We start from the raw sequence: 19947 nt of genomic DNA, 5'->3' as shown, positions 1-19947 counted from the left end.
AAAAAGATGTTTGTAACCTTAGAGGGGATGAAGAATTACTAAACTTCTTTATGCTTTTTGTGGTGAAGGTTGGAAGTTATTTCTTTTCTTTTTATTTATCATATTCTTATTTTTCTCTTCTCTTTTTTAATTTCTTTCTATTTGCATGTTTTACTCCTTTTCTCTATTTGTGTTAAATTTTTACTATTATAATAAAAAATCTTAATAAAAATTATATATGATAGAGTAGGTAATTTTCCATTTGTATTATGTGTGCTCACATAATTTCTTCTATCTTTCCTCTTTCAACAAAAAAAGCAATTAAGTATAACAAGCCAGGAATGGTACTGAGCTCTCTTCAACCTAGCAAGTATTTCCTATGGCACCTGGGAAGAAAAGCCAATTTTGCTTGAGACTGCCTAGAACAGACATTACTCTTGGACGTTTCTTCCCAGAGAAGTGGCTCTGGGAATAGAATACATATTACATGTTTGGTAATGTCTGCTTCTTCTAGGGCAGTGTTTCTCAACCTTGACAATTTTAAGGCATGTGGACTTCAACTCCCAGAATGCTGGCTGTGGAATTCTGGGAGTTGAAGTCCACATGCCTTAAAATTGTCAAGATTGAGAAACACTGTTATAGGGGCATATGATCATGGGAAATGGGAATTTAAACCAAGGCATCTCCAATCCTAGTTTTATATTAATGGTTAGGCTGACCTAGTGTTTCAGATTATCAGATTTTCAGATGTTCTTGCTTTGGTTTTAGAAAATTATCATAATAGGAGGAATTTGGCAGAAACACTAGCCCTTGTACAGATGCATTAGGCATAATTTCATCAGTAGCCTCTCCATCAAGTGATTGGAGGAACATCTATTGAAACACATCCTCTCCAGCAGGGTTGATTTGAAAGACCAATGCAAATTGTGGTGCTATGTACCTCACTTGTAAAGTCATCCTAGCCACAAGATTGACTAAAATTGTGGCATCCACCAAGCCATGCTAGTATCAAAATGATGAAACATACAATGATGTAATGGCACAAATGTCTCCATTACATATTTATGTCTTCATAAATGTCACCACATTTGCGTGATGTGGTCATGCACATTTTCTCAGTTGTCTCCTTTACCCATGGAAATAAATCTTTACAGATTGGAAATTTCTTGATCTTATATTCCCAATTTCCTTTATTTTAAAACATTAGTGGAATTTGAAGTAATCTTATACTCTCATTTTAAACTTATTATTTAATATTTTTTACTCCAGAACAAAGGAAGTTCTTCCTAAGAGCTCTGTTCTGGGATTTAGGCATTTGTTTATGGACCAAACCCTGGGATTGCATAAGGCATAGTTTATAAGTAATGGTGGTTAAGCTAGTTCACTTTTAGAAAAGAAGATAGAGCTTGTCATTGATAATTACCTGCAGAAAAATCTTTGACTAGAACTAGGGCAGACCTAAGCTCTTTTAAGTTCCCCTAGATCAGTGGTGGTGAACCTATGGCACGCATGCCAGAGGTAGCACTCAGAGCCCTCTCTGTTGGCACGTGCACCACCGCCAGCAGCAGGTCCATCAGGCCGCTGCCACCCAGAGCAGGAGCCCCACCCAGCACAAAGAAGGCGAAGGTCAAAGAAGGCCAACTAGCAAGCTCGAATAGAGGTGGTAGAGCAGAGGTCACCAATCATTGTTGGACTGGAAGAAAAGGGAAGGGGAAGCATTTTACACTGCAAATGAAATGGGGCTAGTGCCTGTGTGATAGTCACTAACCCTACCCCGTTCTTGCGTGATGCAGTGCCTTGTATCTGCACCTCACAGTGCTGCAGCGGCCATTTTTGCACCCCTGGTTTTTGTGTGCCAGAGGCAGCAGTCAGAGGCACTTCCCTGCCCCCCCCCCCGAGGGCACCACAATGCTGATGCAGCCCTGGCACTTTGCGATAAATAAATGGATTTTGGGTTGTGGATTGGGCACTCGGTCTCGAAAAGGTTCACCATCACTGCCCTAGATTCCAAATGGAATAAAAGTTAAACAAAAGGAAAGAAATATTTTTTTTTGGAATATTTTCCCTTTTGCTGGAATATAGAAACAGAAATAGAAAAAAATCTTCCCCATACACCATACACAAAGTCTGAACCTTAAAATAAACCTATTAAAACCATATTTATTATGTGTGCTAAAATCATATGATCTGTGCAATTAAGAACCATAGAAAGCTGGAATTCACTGTGAGAGAATTTATATTGTTAGTGTACTCTGCAGGAAATCCAGATTTCTTCCTGTCTAATGTGTACATGGAAAAATTAGAACGAACCAGACAAAGATAAAACACAGTAGCTTAGGCCAAAAAAGTGATTTACACTATTGCTATTGCTGGGTAATAATGTCTGTTTTATTAGCTGCAAATAAATATATATTATACCAATTCTGGTAGGCATAAAACTTTATAGCATATTCTTATCTTTGTCTACTTCTTGTTCTAACAAATTGGATAATAGAAGTGCAGATTGTGTTAAATAGAATTTTAACAGGAAGAAAATTGGTTCATGTTATTATTATTTAACAAAGATCTTTCCCTACCTACTAAGAAAAAAGAGGGCACTGTTGTGGATAGAGTTGTTGACTGTTACGGAGCTCTTTATAAGAATAAAACATCCTGCAAACTGTATATTGTTTCCATAAATTCCTTGTTGAGATAGGGAGATAAGGATTACTGCTGTACTATATCCTTATTCTAACCAGTCACTGAACAAAGTATGTTTGCACAGTTTCTGATGGTATATAGAGCCTAACAAGTTACCAAATTCTTGCTGAAACAGAAATTATAGTAAGTGTATTGGAATAATAAAGGCTAATTTCTAGAAATAGTGGAACATTTCTCTAACAGACTGCAGAAAAATCCTACCCTATGAAGTGCAAAGAGCCGATAAAGTGTTTTTTCTCATGTGCGTGCACATTATCGTAGATTCAGGAAAGGGAAATCATGCCTCATTAGTTCACTGGAATTCTCATTGGAATATTAATGCTAGGACTGACAGGGAAAAAAAACAATAAACACTATCATTGGGATACATCAGGGAATTTAACAAAAATATCACATATTGGATGAGTGTGTGAAATACAGCTGAACATTTCCAATGGTTTGAGTTATATACAGTATGACATGTAAACACTTAAAGCACAGGACAGTCTGCTCCAAATCTTCAGAAATTTAGCAGAACACTTTCTTTGAACTGCTTGGAAACTAATAATGCTCAGGCATTAATCTATTATTAGATTAATAATTAATAATCCTAACTTGCTGTTCACATAATTGTGGCAACTTTAAATATGGAGAAGATAACTTGCATTTCAGTGTAACAAAGAATCTACCATGGAACCAAGAAAGATTAAGATTCTACTCTATGCAGATTAAATTCAGATAGATAGATAGATAGATAGATAGATAGATAGATAGATAGATAGATAGATAGATAGATAGATAGATAGGCAGGCAGGCAGGCAGGCAGGCAGGCAGGCAGGCAGGCAGGCAGGCAGGCAGATTTTATCTGCATAGGGCAGAATCTTAACCTTTCTTGGTTCCATTTTGAACTTGTAAAGTACAGCCTCTTTTTCTTTTTGATTTTTGTTGTGATAGCACAAGTTATAAGAAAGCAATTTTAATCAATACTTTCAAATGGCATATGTACACATATATAGGAAATAAAATCCTGGCAATTATTTTGAGATTGTTAACAATATATTTGAAACTGGCACGATTCCTATAATAATATAAAATTCCTGATTGAAAGAAGACTGAATAGAAAACAACAGCAAGGAGGGAGAATGTGGGAGCTTGAGTTGAGAGGAGAATTTTATCCCTGAGCTGTCAGGAAAAAAAAAAAAATTCTGCCACTGAAGCAGTCTTAAATAACACAATGTATTATTGAATGTGCAACTAGCAAGCTGATTTCATAATGGGGAAATGCCCAGTTTTGAAGCATCTATGGGAAAGAAAGAAAAATTAGGTCAATGCCATGACTTTTCAAAGTCACGAAATAGTTGTTCACCAGAACACTTTTCTGCTTCTATACGTCTTTTGTCAGGTATTGTCTTTTATTATGGTACACTTGGATGCTTTGCTAACTACAGTTTATGGGCAGGTATGAATGCCTACAAGCATTACACCAAATTTTCTTTCTCCCGAACTGTGGAAAAGTGCTGCCAGTGACTGCTCCAGGTTTTTCATGTTCTTTGCCCATAACTTCTCACAGACGTCAGTGTTGCGTCCTTGGCGGGAAAACAGACACGAGAAGCAGCTGGAGTTCTCAGGTTCTTTTATTCAGCGTTCAGCTTACAGGAAGATGGCTTCAGCTCAGCCCAAACGCCTCACAGCCTCTTATATAGGCAACTCCCGGGTAAATGGGTTACTTTTCCCGCGCCAGCACCCGCGCATGCGCACGGCGCTGGCGACAGCCTGTCTGGTCCCGGGCAGCTTTGCACCTGCCCGGGACTGCCTGCAAACGCCCGAGCCGTTTGCAAGGCTCGGGACATAACACCCCTTTCCCCCGGGCTAAAACTACTATCAACATACAACATTTATTTTACACGACAATTTGCTCCCCAGTGTTCCCACTGTTTACTGGCTTCTGTCTTGCCAACAATGTTATGTAATCTTCTAGGTACTTAGGAGATTTCTTTGCTCTCTGTGACCTTCTTAGCTCTGGGTTACTGGCATAAGTCCCCTGACTGGAGGGAGGCATGAGCCTGTTCTCTCTACTGTGCCCTGGTGTCTTCCAAGGACTGTGCCCCGATGCCTGGCCTGCTTGCTTGCCCACCGGGCTCGTCAGGCCAGGGCTTCTGTTGCTTTGTGACCTGGTTGTCCTACCTAGCTGTAGACCCTCAGGCCCCTTGAAGTGATAGCCACTGCTGGGCGTCTCTGTAGAACCCCCTAGGTCAGTCCAAGACCTGTCAGGAGGCTGTCTATTCCCTGAACCCCATTCTGTGTTTGGGCTCGTGTGGGTTTCTGTACTCTCCCAAAACTCAGGTGTCCCCTGATTTGTGCTAGGGGTGTTGTAGTCGGGACTTGGTTCCTCGACTAGCTCTGTGTATGTTTGACCCCCTGTAGGATTTGGGGTAAGGTCAGGCCAACCTTGGGCATTGTGTGCCAGCTCTCTTGCGGGGAATGATTTGTTGGGATGCCCCCGGGTATCCTCCGTTGCTGGAGTGCTGTGTGCTGTGTGTGGAAAGTGAGTATGCCCCCGGGGTAACTCCCTGGCTGGAGTAGGCGTGAGTGCCTGTTGTGTGGGTAAGCTCCAAGACTTCCTTTTCGGAGCAATTGCAGAACCTTGGGACGAGCCGTTTGTGGCTCCCTCAGTGGCGATGGGCAGTAGCTCTTGCCCTTCCCTTTGCTCCAAAGGGTCCCCCTCCCCCCCTGGAAAAGACCCAGGAGTTTCAGCAGAAAAGTCCCGCCTAGAGCGGAGTTGGTCGATGTGCCGACGCAGGACACGACCGTTGTCCAGGGCAACCTCGTAGGAGAGAGGACCTGTGATCCTGGACACAGAAGCGGGGACCCATGTATGACCAGGCCCGTAATTGCGAGCCCAAACCGGGGCACCCACAAGTAGTTGTCTAGGTGCCCTAGGATGTGAGGTAGATGAAGGCAGTCTGTCCGGATGCAACCGGTCAAGTCTAGTAGTAAGTTGGCGCCCCCAACGAAGTTCAGCTGGACTTCTCCCTGTAGAAGTGGACGGTGTGGTGCGATAAGAAAGGAGAAAGTCAGCCAACCTGTGATGCCAGTCCCCGTAGGTGAGTCTCTTCAAGGCGTCCTTTGCGATGCGCACCATGCGTTCAGCCATACCGTTGGTGGATGGGTGAAAAGGCGCAGATGTGGCATGACGAATCAGGTTTGCCTGTAAGAAAGCTTGGAATTCGGAGGAGGTGAATTGAGGGCCGTTGTCAGACACAATGACATCTGGCAGCCCGTGTGCAGCAAAAATCCCCCTCAGTACCTGAATAGTCTTTGCAGTGGTGGTGGATGAGACAGGCACAACCTCAAGCCATTTTGAATGGCTGTCAACAAGGACCAAGAAGAACTGGCCCTGAAAGGGCCCAGCGTAGTCAATGTGCACCCTAGACCATGGGGACTGTGTTTCCTCCCATTTATGCACAGGAGCTTGGGGCATCTCTGGGCGAGATCGTTGGCACATGTGGCATGCGTGTACCTTAGCCTCAATATCTTTATCTAAAGCAGGCCACCACAAGTGGCTGCGTGCAAGAGCCTTCATACGAACAATGCCAGGATGACCCTCGTGGAGGGATTCTAAGACCCTAGCCCTCATTGAGGTGGGAATGACAACTCTGTTTCCCCAAAGCAAACAACCCTGAGAAAGGGACAATTCGTTCCTTTTGGACCAGAAACTCTGAAACTCAGGACTAGGGCAGTGCTCAGGCCACCCGGACAGGACCCAGGAGCGGACACGTGAAAGTGTGTGATCTGTACCTGTTTCAGCGGTAACATCCCTGGCACTAAGAGGAAGCTCGGGTAAGGCTTGGATTGATAGAATGTTGACAGCTGGCGCGGGGTCAGCTTCTACTACTGGCAGAGGCTTATGGTCAGTGAAGACCGTGAAATGCCTGCCATATAGAAAATCGTGGAATTTTTTAATTCCAGCAACAACAGCCAGAGCCTCCCTGTCTATCTGAGCGTAGTTGCGCTCGGCAGAAGACAATGTTCTGGAGTAGTATGCAATAGGAACCTGAGTTCCATCAGACCTGAGGTGACTCAGGACAGCTCCAACCCCGTAGGGGGATGCATCACAAGCGATGCACACAGGAAGAGACTCGTTGAAATGTGCAAGAACACTGTTAGAAGTGAGCAAGGCCTTGACTTCTTTAAAGCAAGCCTCATGTGCTTGTGACCACAGCCACACAGCTTGTTTGTCTAGTAGCCTGTGAAGAGGCTCAGCTACACTAGCTTTATGTGGAAGAAAAGAATTGTAGAAATTCAGGAGGCCTAGGAAGGCCTGAAGTTCGGCCTTAGACTTTGGCCTGGGTGCTTCTAAAATAGCAGTTAGTTTGGATTCAGCAGGATGAATCCCAGCAGCATCAATTTTGAATCCCAGAAATTCAGTAGAAGGCACCCCAATCTTGCATTTGTCTTTTCTGAGCTTAAGGCCTGATTTCCTGAATCTTAACAGGACAGCCCTAAGCCTTTCAGCTAGAATGTGTGTGGAGTCTCCTGCAATCAAGACATCGTCAAAGTAGGGGCAGACCCCTGGTATACCTCGTAGTGTGTTTTCCATTACGCTTTGGAAAATCCCAGGAGCGACATTCACTCCAAACTGCAGCCTTTTTACCTTAAAGGCTCCCCTGTGGGTCACAATAGTCTGAGCTATGGCAGCATCATTATCAACAGGCAGCTGTTGATATGCTTGAGCTAGGTCAAGCTTTGCAAAAACACGCCCCCCCTTGAGAGAGGCCAGGATGTGACTGACCACAGGAACAGGATAGGCATGTTGCTGCAATGCCTTATTGAGTGTGCATTTGTAATCAGCACAAATGCGAATGTCCCCATTTGCCTTTAGAGGCGTGACAATGGGGGTCTCCCATGGGCTGGAATCAACAGGTTCTAGGATTCCTTGTTGGATTAGTTTGTCTAATTCAGTGTCAATCTTACTTTTTAAAGCAAAAGGGACCCTTCTTGCTTTAATCCTAATGGGAGTGACAGTGGGGTCTAGCTTTAAGGACACAGGTGGTCCTTTGAATGTGCCCAGCTGGGGGCTGAAAACATCTGCAAATTCCTTGCAGACTTCCTGTAGGTCGAGTGTTTGTAAGCTGTTGAGTCCTGTGACGTGTATCCCCAGGGCCTCAAACCAATCGAGTCCTATGAGACTCGTTCTTTCACCCCCTACTACTAACAAGTCTAGTGGACCTTCAAAACTCTTGTATTGCACGTTAAGGGTGGCCTCCCCCTTAACACACACTCTTGAGTTCTGAAAATCAGTTAATACAATATCAGAAGGCCTTAACTTGGCCTTAGTCCCACTACTGGAACAAATCTTCCTAAATGTATGCAATGAAATGATGGAAAGGGCGGACCCTGTGTCTAGTTCCATAGATAATGGAACCCCTTGTAGCTTCACGTTGAGTGACAGCTTTTTCTTCATGGGCTTGTGTGTGCCTGTCCTACAAATGTTTCTACGCGAAGCGCAAAAACCTACCCTATTCTGGCTGGGGACTCTGGTACCCTTCAGGCGTTCTTCTTGAGGTTGTGCCTTTCGTCGGCCCAGACACACAGCTGCAATGTGCCCTTGTTTGCCGCATGCCCGGCAGGTAGCGGAGCGGAACTTGCAGTCGGTTCTCCTGTGGCGACCTCCACAGCCGATGCACTTGAGCGGAGCTGAAGAGCTTTCCTTCTGATTTTCTCCCTTCGCGGGGTGTAGACGGTCGACTTCTTCGTCCGGATCCTCCTCGGAGTTTCGTCGGACGTCTTCTTGGTGCACGGACGCACCCTCTGCACTGCTTCTGATCGGCCGCATGTTCTTGACGGCGCCGCCTGCTGCTTCTTCCGCGGTGGCTTCCCTTAAAGCGTCTTGGAAGGATAATTCTTCCTTAGCGAAAAGTCTCTGTTGTAGCTCTCGATGCCTCAACCCGCACACGAATCGGTCCCTCAGTCGTTCCTCGAGGTCCTTGAACTCGCAGGGCTTGGCGGCCTTCCGTAACGCGGCGATGTACTCCTTGGCTGACTCCCCGGACCGTTGATCCCTCTGCTCGAAGGTGTGGCGCCATGAGATAACGGACACCTTGGGGTGGAAGTGGTCCTTCAGCAGCTTCTTCAGGTCTGCGTAGCTTACAGACTCTACTGGAACAGGTGCTGCAAGGTTTTCTGCGATTTCGAAGGCGTCTTGGCCGCAAGCGCAAAGCAGGGTGGCAGCCTTCAAGCTATCTTCCCTCACTTGGTTTGCCTTGAAGTAGTTCTCCATTCTGGATACGTAGGACTCCCACCGCTCTGGATGTGAGACGTCGAATTCCGCAAGCCTTCCGATTTTCGCCATCTTCGGATCTTCAGGAGACGGGTCTATCAGCCAGCCTACCCCCGAATGCGCACTGGATTGGCGGGCAGCTGCTGAGTCAACACCGTTCCTCTTCCGCCGCTCAGGACTCCTTGGGTAAGCTTACACTTTTTCCTTTCCAGGTAGTGCAAGGCATCCCACCTCGTCGCCAGTGTTGCGTCCTTGGCGGGAAAACAGACACGAGAAGCAGCTGGAGTTCTCAGGTTCTTTTATTCAGCGTTCAGCTTACAGGAAGATGGCTTCAGCTCAGCCCAAACGCCTCACAGCCTCTTATATAGGCAACTCCCGGGTAAATGGGTTACTTTTCCCGCGCCAGCACCCGCGCATGCGCACGGCGCTGGCGACAGCCTGTCTGGTCCCGGGCAGCTTTGCACCTGCCCGGGACTGCCTGCAAACGCCCGAGCCGTTTGCAAGGCTCGGGACATAACAGTCAGAAATTGTATATTTTATTTCAGATCTACTTTTCTGATTGGTGAGGGCAGTCATAATTTCTAGCAGGTTTGTTATTATTAAAACATTAAGCAGGTTAAAATTCATATTTTAGACATAAGCCTGGAGAAAGATTCCAACCGTAAATCTTACATTTTCTAAAATATAAAGTGAGCCTTTCATCAAATATAAAGTGAGCATTCATCTTGTACAGTATATCCCTTTATTTCTGATAACAATTCAAGAAAAAATGTTGGTGAAGATAGTGGTTAACCAGGGTAGGACTGTAATTGTCAGAATTAAGAAGATGGATGGCTTAATTTCAGCAAATCTGCATGGTGAGGAAGATTTATAGAGCATAGCTGAGAGGGACATACCCACTCCTTCATTTGATCAGAGCCCTGCTTGTTTTCCCCAGAAGGCATCAGCTGCACAGGAGGAGCAGAACTCTGAATCCTGCTACAAATAGAGGCAGGAAGAGAGTGATCTAGTGGAACAGTGGTTTTCAACCTTTTTGTCGCAATGGGTAAACATTGGAAATTTAAAAGAGATAGACACTCTCAGGAAATGTCTACCATGCCATGGTGAATGTGGCCAATCACAAAGCAGACAGCAAACAAAGCACCAACTGCAATCACCCACCATTTTATCTTCAAAGAATCCCTTTGATTTCTATAGGGGGATCCCAGACCTTGTTGAAAATAAGTTATCTGGGAAATCTGGGAGGTTGCAGCATGCCAGTTGCCCATTCATTTTTTAATTTAAAAAGTTTAAACAGTAACATCAAGTAGAGCAGGTAATTTAGTAGTGTGGTTTCCTGAGGTCATCCTGAGGACCAAATTTGAAAGTGAAGTCTAAAGAAGAAGGAGAAGCTAAAAATACATCTCTTTCCTATTTATCTTTAGAATAATTAGTTGGGAAGAGAAAAGGAGGGAAGATTTGCATGCATTTTTATGTATCACTCATTAGCTCTTCCAATTTGTAGCAACCAAAGCACTGAGAAGAAACAAATCCGCCCGTCCCCCAACTTTGCAACCTGCACAAAATATTGAAAAAGGTTGTTCTTAGACCGAAAAGGTAAAGTAAAAATATTGCCTTTCTAGAGTAGGACTTCAGTCCTCTTCCCAACAGATTTAAGAGACACCATAAGTTCAGTCCTATTTGCTGCCATCAATAGTAGCGATTCAGACTCCTGGTTCCTGGAATATCTGGCTGGCCATTCATCCATATCTCTCGGATGATGCGCTCCCTTTCCTCCAGCCGTTGTGCTCTCTCAAGCTCCTCAGCTGAAGTAAAGACATTCATGTTCAAAGTCCGTTCAAATCGCCGTTGCCGTTGCACAGAGAGGTCTGAGGTGGTATCTGAGTCACTGTCACTCCAGCTACCTTCACTGTTGCATGATGGCCTTTGGGTTGACGACTGTTTGCAATCAGTTTGACAGGAGATTTGGACAACTAAAGCCAATAAGGTCAAGAGAAGTCCAATGCAAATCCCAGACACAAAACAGAGGGCAGCGCGTTCAGGGTTTTCTGAAAGATAGAAGAGATTTTTTTTTTTAAAAAAAAAAAAAAAGAGGATAGGAAATATTTTCACAAATAGAAACCTTGCTATTGATAATAACTGTGATAACTGTTTGCTCTTTTTACAAATCAAAGTGTCTGGCAGAGAATACAGATGAGACACATATGTGGATGTTTGGGGACTTTAATAATAAAATAAACAAGCCAGAGCCAGCAGCCCTTTTTTCACCTTTGTGGGACACATTTTAAAGAAAAATGTTCTCTAAGTTCAGCAGGGGATACAGTACAGTATGTCCAAGGTTACAGTGAGGAGACAGAATGGAGAGGCCGCAAATGTTTGGCTTGGCTTCGGCTTTTTGAGGAGGGTTGAAGAGTCAAAAGTGATGCATAAAGCCATCCAGTAATGCAATGATCCATTAGTATTTGGACTTTGATGAAAATTGCTAACCATCATATTAATTAAATATTGACTATTGTGCTACTGAACTTCAAAGGCAAAAGGCAAAGCAAAATCTAGGGGTTCTCTGGAAGTGAGTGTGCAGGCAGCCCAGCAAGCATGGGAGAAAACTACAAGAACAAATTATTAATTATTGTGATAACATAATTGGCTTTTGCCACATCAAGACTCATTGGTGAAAAGGTGAGCAAAATAAAAGAATATGGCTAGCATATGAAAATAATATAGCTGGAATAAAATTTGTCAAAAGAAAATGTTTTTGGTGGGGGAGAATATAGTGGAGTAACAAGGCAGATAATCCTTTTCCTAATCCCAATTCTCTAACAAAATATTTTTGTTATGTCTTCTATATTCAGATGGCTCCGAGTAATAGGTCTTATCTTATAAAAATTCAGTCTGAAATAAAAAAAAAATAAACATATGTGCTCATTCATTGGCTAATGGCTTATTTAATTCTCAGTGGAGAATGTATCTCAGAAATCTGAATGCATTTTGAAATGCAATTAGGTAATATATGGATAAATTTATACAGTTAATAAGATGACTGCTTTATTGAATCATCAATATCCACAGCATGAGTTTCCAACCTATGCAAATACTGTATTATTCTTCAGTAGCTAAAATGGAAAGAAAAGTGGCAGCAAGTATTAAAAATAGAATCCAAGAAAGTTTAACTGCCAAATTAATAACAGGAAAAATATGCTATTTGGGAACTTTGTCCAATTGGAGTTGACTTTGAAAATGAATCTTAAAATGATAGTAAACAGGACAAAAAGAGAACTAACTATCCTTTCTTCTCTTTAGCCTTTTAAAAAATAAACTAATTTTTATTATTAGTATTTAGGGGGGGAATCTCAAAACATCCATTTTGAACTAGAAATCATCATTTCAATTCAAGACAAGGTATTCCAATTTTGTGAGGCTATTTTAAGTTCAAAACATTTCCAACAAGTTTAAAATAGCTTTGGAACACTGAACTCAAAACAGAATGTTTTGAACTTATAATGCCTGGTTTAGAATTCAAAATATTTTGCACACTTCTGGCAGAACTGTCTGCCAACAGCATTTTTCTTTCCAAAAGGACCTTAATTTGATGGGGAGTTATCACCTAACCCTGATAAGAAAATTGCTTGATGAAAGAACTGCAACAGCTGCCATTACCTTAATGTCCTCAGAATGCCTGTATAAGGTTATAAGTTGTTCAGCAAAAGGAGGACATGTCCCCTATTTTGTCTTCAAGTCCTTTATCTGGCAGGCATAGCCTTAAAATCAAATATTGCCCAGTTTTTTGAATAACTTTTTTTAACGGACTATTTTCACAACAGTAGTCATTCAAACTTTCATGTATTATGATCTTATAAACAACCCTTCTTTGTATCCATCATCCATCAAGAGAGTCAACATCCTAGATTTATGTTATTTGTTTTCTGATTCCAGCAACTGGTTTCAATCCACCTCCTTCAAATCAATGATTGCTGTAGTCACATGATTTGCCATGCTTTTCTATGGTGAAATTTGAAAAGCACATCCTCAATTCTATATTATAGCTAGCAAATGGTCTGAAAAATAAAGATTTGTTGGACAAATATTGTGATTGAAAAACTAGTCTTTCTGATGCTGCAAAAAATAATTTTATACACGTATCGGCCTAAGTACATTTTTTTCCAGTTTTCACTATAAATTTTGTCACAGATGCTAAGGAAAGTGAACAGTGTGTCCTCCATTCCAATTTTCCAGACCTGCCTTTGCCTATTTAGACCTCCTGTAGGTCCTATACTGGTTCCCCAAAACAACTACTGTAACCCCTTCATCAATAAGTTTTGTATTCAAAAAGTAAAACTAGGGAATTAAATCTAGTCTCACAAATGTAATAGCAGAATATGATGTGTATTATATAGAATGTGTAAATGAACAGCAGTACAAAATTTTAAAAGCCAATGGTAAATACACTAGAAAAAAAAACCAAAATAAAACACAGTCACAAGTCTTATATTATATTGGTCACCCATTCATAAATGCTTGGTGCAATAGGTGGATCTTAGTGAGTAACTGAAATATCAGTTTCTGGGTGCTTAGTGTACCTCCTGGCATCAAGCCCTTTACATTTGAAGGTCACCATCTCCTGTCAACCTGAATTTTATGTCAACTAATGGTGATATGAAATAAGTTTCTCCAGCCTGTAGATGTAAGGCAGCACATGTCAAGATCTTATTTCATATATACTGGGCCCAAATTGTGTAGAATCTTTTACATCAAGACCAGCACCTTGAATTCAGCCCAAGGCAAGCAAGCCAACTATTTTAAAATGAGATAAATATGCAGCATATATTAGTTCATGGGGGAATTATTGTCATATGCACAAAAAGGGGACATGAATAATTTGTCATTCTAGAATGTTGTTTTAGTTCTTAAGTCACCCTGTTATCCCCTCTCTATAACTTCCATTGAGACACCTACTATAACTGATCTGTTGCTGTTCATTCATCAGTAAAATACTAGGTTTAAATCTTCACTCATATGCCTGTCTTACTTTATTGTCACAAATAATTTCTAGACATAGTTTATGTTTATTGTACTGCTGCACATAATACAATCCAGGCAATTATTTGCACAAGCATGTGCTTAGATCCACTATATACCAATTGCTTTCCAATCTTCCCAGTTAAAGAATATTGCAAGATTGAAATATAGTGATTTCTATGAATACAGAGCTCACATCTTCTATAAAAATGAACCACTGTGTTAAAAGCAAGAGCAAACCACTTCCAAAAATATTGCCAAGAACACCTCAGGGACTTATCAAGGTAGTCACCAAAAGTCAACACTGACTCAAAGGCACAAAAAAGACAACTTTTACTAAAATATGATTGAAATATCTTAATATAAGTTAAAGTTCCTTTTTCAGCTGACAATCAGCTAATTCTAAATTATAACAGTTGTTCTTTTTCACTCAAATATTTTTAGATAAGCATAATTTTTAAAAGGGCTTTAAAAATTATTATTATTACTACTACCACCACCGTTACTAACCATTATTCTAAAGGACCAAAAATTGACTTTATTTTCTCCTTAAGGGTAGAATCAAAGAATCAGAAGGCACACAGAAAAAAATCATTTCATTTCCTCACTGGGGGAGGCTTTCAAAATAAAGACCCTGGAAAGAGAATGGAAAGATTTCTTGTCTGCTTTGTTAAAACATAACAAAAATCAGTGACCCTAGGAATTGTTAAAAAAAAAAGAACATCTACTGAAGTAAAACTAATTTAACTGGAAGAGAAAATACATGTAGCCATCAACTCCTCAAATTACACAATAGAAAGTTTATGTTGTCTATATAACCCTTTGAAAAGAATAATGATAAATACTAAAGTTGTGAGGAGCTAAATCTATAGTGATAACACCAAATCTAACAGTCTGATAGGACCATAACAAAGCTTTAAATAAAATTGTACTATTCCAAACACTAATGATACAACAGATGCATAATTTGGATAGCAAAGGATGTATTGAGAAATTTAATTTAAATTTCACTGAGGCCTGACTTTCAGGTATCCAAAAACAAGATATCGCCTTTTAGCTTTAACCTGCTGCCTCAATTATGGGTTAAACAAGAATATCTGGAGATGTATTTGACAAAATCGTTGAAAATACTTCACAAATACCAAATTTTATCCTGACATTTTCTTGCCATATTGTAATTTTGATCAGGGATTGAAGACAAAATTGCCTAACTATGCCACATTGCTTTCCTCCTTTTGATGTACTTCTTGTGTACCACTTGGATCACGATTCCTATAGTTTTATATCTACAAGCAAATCATTAGAAATGCCATACAATAATAAATATGTAGTAGCATATTTCCTTTTGTTTAGTTTTCTCCAGAAATATAACTAAGAGGCATGAGATGAAAAATAGAGAGGACTATTTCCCTTCAGGAAAACATTCAACAGATATATCATAAGTGGTAAGAAGAATACCTGTGATGAAGGAATATGCTGATAGGATATTGCTCAATAAGGAAATCTCTGTGCTGGTCCCTGCAGGCTTCATACTTCTTTGATGTTCTCCTTTGAGTTTCATTCACTGGAATAGCAAGATCTGGGTTAAAAAGTAGGCTTCTGTTTCTTCTCCTCTGTTTTGGAACACAAGTAGATTTGGGATGAAGCACATTTGATTGTAGGGTCCATCATTCAAGCAACAGAATTTTTCTCTTGCCTTTGAAAATTGTAGCAAAGTCCTCCAACCATTTCTATGAAGTTTGACAGTCTGACTTCAGCTGACCTCTCAGAGTGTATTTAAAACAATTTCTCCCCTGATCATCTCCACTTTCACGTCCCTTTCACGTCACTAGTCAGACTCCTCCAGAGGACTGAAAGAAATACACAATCGGAGGCATTTTTCCCCCTCCCCTGCCCTTTTTGAAGTAAAAAGTGTCTTTTGGGGAGCTTCAGAAAAATCAGAGTCAACAGGCAGCCTTCTGCCAGGGAGGGTCTGGCTGTAACTCTATAGCTTGTGACAAACCCATGGCAAACAGTACGCCTTGCCCTCCAGCTTTATTAAATGGAGGGAGGATTTAACTCCCTTTATGATTTCCTAGAGAGGCTGCTTTTTTCATGCTCTCCTTATAACAAAGAGAAAGGCTGCAATTCACCCGAGTTAATGATTGGATTTTATTTGCTGAAGTTTTGTAGCTTAATAGGCAGCTCATTTTTTCAGCTTGAAAGAGACCTTTTCAGATCTTACTGAATCATTACTGAGAATTCACTGAACCTTGATCTGTTTGTTAACTCCTTTGCCAGTAATGAAAACATCAATAGTTTTAAAACAATAAACAATCTGAATGATCAGTGTCCCTAACAATGATGTACTTCAGAACAAAGCCTTCCATTTATATCAACTAGTTTGGGCTTCAAGGAAGAGAAAAGGCCTGTTGTGTAAAACTCGTATTTACCCAATGAGTGGGAAAACATATATTTTATGTATGTGTGTTCTGTTTATTTATCTGATCACACCCCCAAAATAGAAAGGAATATCAAGAGTAGTATAAGCAAACACGTGTTAACCCTAAAGATCTGGATGAAGAAACATATTAGGGATATCAGAAGCACACCACAGTATGGGAGAATACTCCAAAGAGTGGTGTGGCCCACTCAACTATAACACTCTGTTATAGCCTAATTTCCTTTGACCATTATAGCATTTTTTTATCAGAATTTATGCTCAAACTGAATGGTTTATACAGTAGTTACCATGTATTACAATAAAACTATCTTTACCCAAAACAGTTTCACTAATAGGTGAGGCAGAGCAAAAGATTCCAAGTCCTGTTGAAATTCCTTGTGGGAAGCTGACAGGGAGCATCAGAAATCTCCTTCCTTCCTTCCTTCCTTCCTTCCTTCCTTCCTTCCTTCCTTCCTTCCCTCCCTCCCTCCCTCCCTCCCTCCCTCCCTCCCTCTCTTGAATTCTTGCCATCTTTCCATTTACTTGCAGGGAAAAAGTAAGTGGGGAAGCCAGATGGAAGTTGCAAGTCCAAGGCCAATGGATGCTGCTGGGTGCAGGAGGGAGTAAAGGGGTAAGGGTCAGGAATGGTACATGGGGATTCATGAGAAGTGCAGCGTGGGCTAGGAAGGGTATGAGGGTGTGCATCAGACATGCTTTGTGGGTGGGAAGAACATGAATGGTATGTGTAGGAAGGGTGTCTGGTGGTGCTTTGGATTGTATAAGAAATGCTGTGCAGATAAGCAATAGCACATGGAGGGTGTAAATTGGAAATGGTATGTGGGGGTGACCAAGAGATTCCATATGGGTTGAGAAAAGTGTGGAAGGGACGCAGTTTGGGGATGGTGAATAGACGTACAAAAGAGGTGCCATGCAGATCAGAAAAGGTGCGAGGAGGTGTGTGGCATTGTTCAAGGAGAGCATATGGGAATGAAGGGTGGGTCTGGGAAGGCATGCGATAGGGCAGGAGAGGTCAGGGGAGTGTACAGAGGAGTGACATGGTCCAGGAAGTATGTGTGGAGGGTCCTTCCTCTTCCTTCTTTCCTTCTTTCCTTCTTTCCTTCCTTCCCTCCTTCCTCCCTCCCTCCCTCCCTCCTTCCCTTTCCTTCCCTTTCCAACAGGCAGGTAAGTGACTGCTTCAGTGTGGCGGTAAGGAGTGAGGGATTGTGAGACTGGCTGGGAAACTGTTATGGAATGTTGAAAATAAAGATCACAGGATCACATGCAACATAGTGGCAGCCAATAGCACTGAAGCAGTCACATCTTTTCCAATTTCATTCTCTCAGGAGTCACAAGTCCTGGATTTTGCACACATTCTGTTATTTTAGCCCATTTGAAGTATCTTGGTTCCAAGATTGTTACCCTTTGATACAGTGAAATGCATGCCCAAATTGTAATTCTACCTGCAGCCAACAGTGGAAGAGTTAGTACTTCCAGTTCTTAGGAAGCACCATTTGGCATTATTTATTATTAGACTATTTTTACCCTTGATGTCCATTTTGGATTCTCAAGTCAGTTCCAATACCTCTTACAGTGCAAACAAATTAGTACAATGAATAACTATTAATAAGAACTAGTTAATCAAAGCAAATTGATGGCATAATCCAGTGGTGGTGAACCTATGGCAAGCGTGCCAGAGGCGGCACTCAGAGCCCTCTCTGTGGGCACATGTGCCATTGCCCCAGCCTCACCTCCCCCCACAACCCCCTCCTCACCAGCAGCCCCCCTGGAGGAGAGTCGCCCCCGAGCGTGGCCCACATGGAGCAGTGCAGCCAAGGACATGGGAGCCAGGCAGTGTAGACAAGACTCTGCCCTCATGCCCCATCACGCACAGTTGATGCTGCAGGGCGCGGGCAGAGGGCATGGCCACCATGGTGCTGCTGGGCTGCCTGGGCAATCTGTGGTGAGCCCTGGAGGCAGTGAGTGGCCCTGTGGGCAGGTGGGGTGGGGGATGGGGTGAGGGCAGAGCAGGAGCGGGGCAGGGGATGGAGCAGGGGTGGGGCCAGTTTTGGGGCACTCGGTCTGTAAAAGGTTCGCCATCACTGGCATAATCCATAAAAAAGAAGCATTAAAGAACAAACATGAACAGCAATAAGACAAATATTGCTTAGGTTAATTGGTTGCTACTCAAGTCAAATACTCATTTGGATGGAAGCATCTTGTATTATTATTTAAAATCCAACAACAAACATTTAAGATGCATTCCCTGGTGTAATAAATTCCAGTTCCAGGGACAAGTACCAAAAATGGCCTCTCCACTACAGTTTCCCAGATAGTGATGGAACTTCATTTGAATGCAGGTAGTCCTGGGATAATGGCCATTTGTTTGGCAGCTGTTTGACATTACAGTGGCGCTGAACAAAAAATAGTTAAGCTCAGTCCCTGAAGCTATGGCTATTGCAGTGCACCACGGTCACTGCAAGGGAATTTCAACTCTCTTGAAATAATGGTCTTGCATCATTATCCTGGGATACGTATATTTGCTATCAACTTTCATACAATTCTGTCTGTAGCCATCTTCACTTTGTTTTCGGTTTCCACAGCAATGAGAGGGGGGAGATATATTCTTCTAGTTTAGCCATAACAATAACTTTCCTGTGGGAACCAAAGTCAAGCTACATGAGTTTTGAGGGGCTGGAGTTTCTGTTAAAAAGCCTGCCAAAGTAGTTAATTGGGGATTGTGATTTATGACATATTACAGGGGTGGGAAGTTCAACTTATTACACTGTAATCTTGGGGGAGGAAACTTTCAGACTTGGTTTCACCTTTGTTCGTGCTGATACTATGTAGCCATTAAATGTGTTCTTTGAGGAAAGCAAATGCCTCAGAGTTCTTATTTCTATTAGCCTCATCTATCGGAACCATGACATTTGCCTTCATTCATTTCTACACATCCCACCCATTGATATCCCGCTCCTCATCTCTGCCCTTTTGGCCATTCTGCACTCCATCATCCTGGGATTGCCAATGCTAAGAGATACAATCACTACACAACCATGACCTTGGATCAAGCATAGATGCTCTTAAACTAAACCATTTTGCAATATCATTTGGAGCATAAAAAAGAAAAGAAACTCAGCACCTTTTTGAACAAAGGGTGATTGAGTGTTGAATTAAATAAATAAATCCCAGAAAAAGAATGTTCTTTGGTTCACAAGTAAAAACAATATTATATGAACATATATATTGATCCACTGAAATTCTTGTACTATTTTGGGGTCATGGTGATAATGAATGAATCACATTCCTGATTAAGAAAACATTTTTTTCCATCAGTTATATAAATAAACAATATATGTCACTGAAAACATCTCTTTCATTATGATTGTTTCTAAGAATGGCCACCTGGCAGAGTAGCCAGATGAGGAGGAGGAATCAGAGGCACAAATTTGATCTCTTATTCTGCTAAGATTGTATTTTCTTGGCCGCTAAAATAACACGTATCTACCAAGTTCCTTGATAGGCGTCCATTCTGTAAGGCAATTGCCACAGAGGCTTCTTGGAGACTGAGAAC

At 41.8% G+C, this 19947-nt stretch overlaps 1 protein-coding gene across 9 annotated transcripts in view; it reads right to left on the bottom strand.

Annotated features, from left to right (window-relative positions):
- The window catches only part of EVA1A (eva-1 homolog A, regulator of programmed cell death), a 79979-nt gene that overhangs the window by 28992 nt on the left and 31040 nt on the right, over positions 1-19947 (bottom strand). For 3 of the 9 annotated variants that reach the window (XM_039326323.1, XM_039326325.1, XM_039326324.1), the window contains exons 2-3: positions 15413-15567; positions 9667-10986 (exon numbers count right to left, since the gene is read on the bottom strand). The exons of 5 other annotated variants lie outside the window; for them this stretch is intronic. In XM_039326323.1, coding sequence (XP_039182257.1) covers positions 10628-10986; positions 15413-15515 — 462 coding nt within the window. In that variant the 5' untranslated portion in view covers positions 15516-15567 and the 3' untranslated portion in view covers positions 9667-10627. Of the gene's footprint in view, positions 1-9666; positions 10987-15412; positions 15568-19947 lie in introns of those variants that run through there. One more of the 9 variants, XM_039326326.1, reaches the window with a different exon arrangement.

Source organism: Crotalus tigris, unplaced genomic scaffold, assembly GCF_016545835.1.
Source record: "Crotalus tigris isolate CLP2741 ecotype Arizona unplaced genomic scaffold, ASM1654583v1 scf7180000024340.7048381, whole genome shotgun sequence".
NCBI lineage: Eukaryota > Metazoa > Chordata > Lepidosauria > Squamata > Viperidae > Crotalus > Crotalus tigris.
This window is presented reverse-complemented; position numbering and strand designations above follow the sequence as displayed.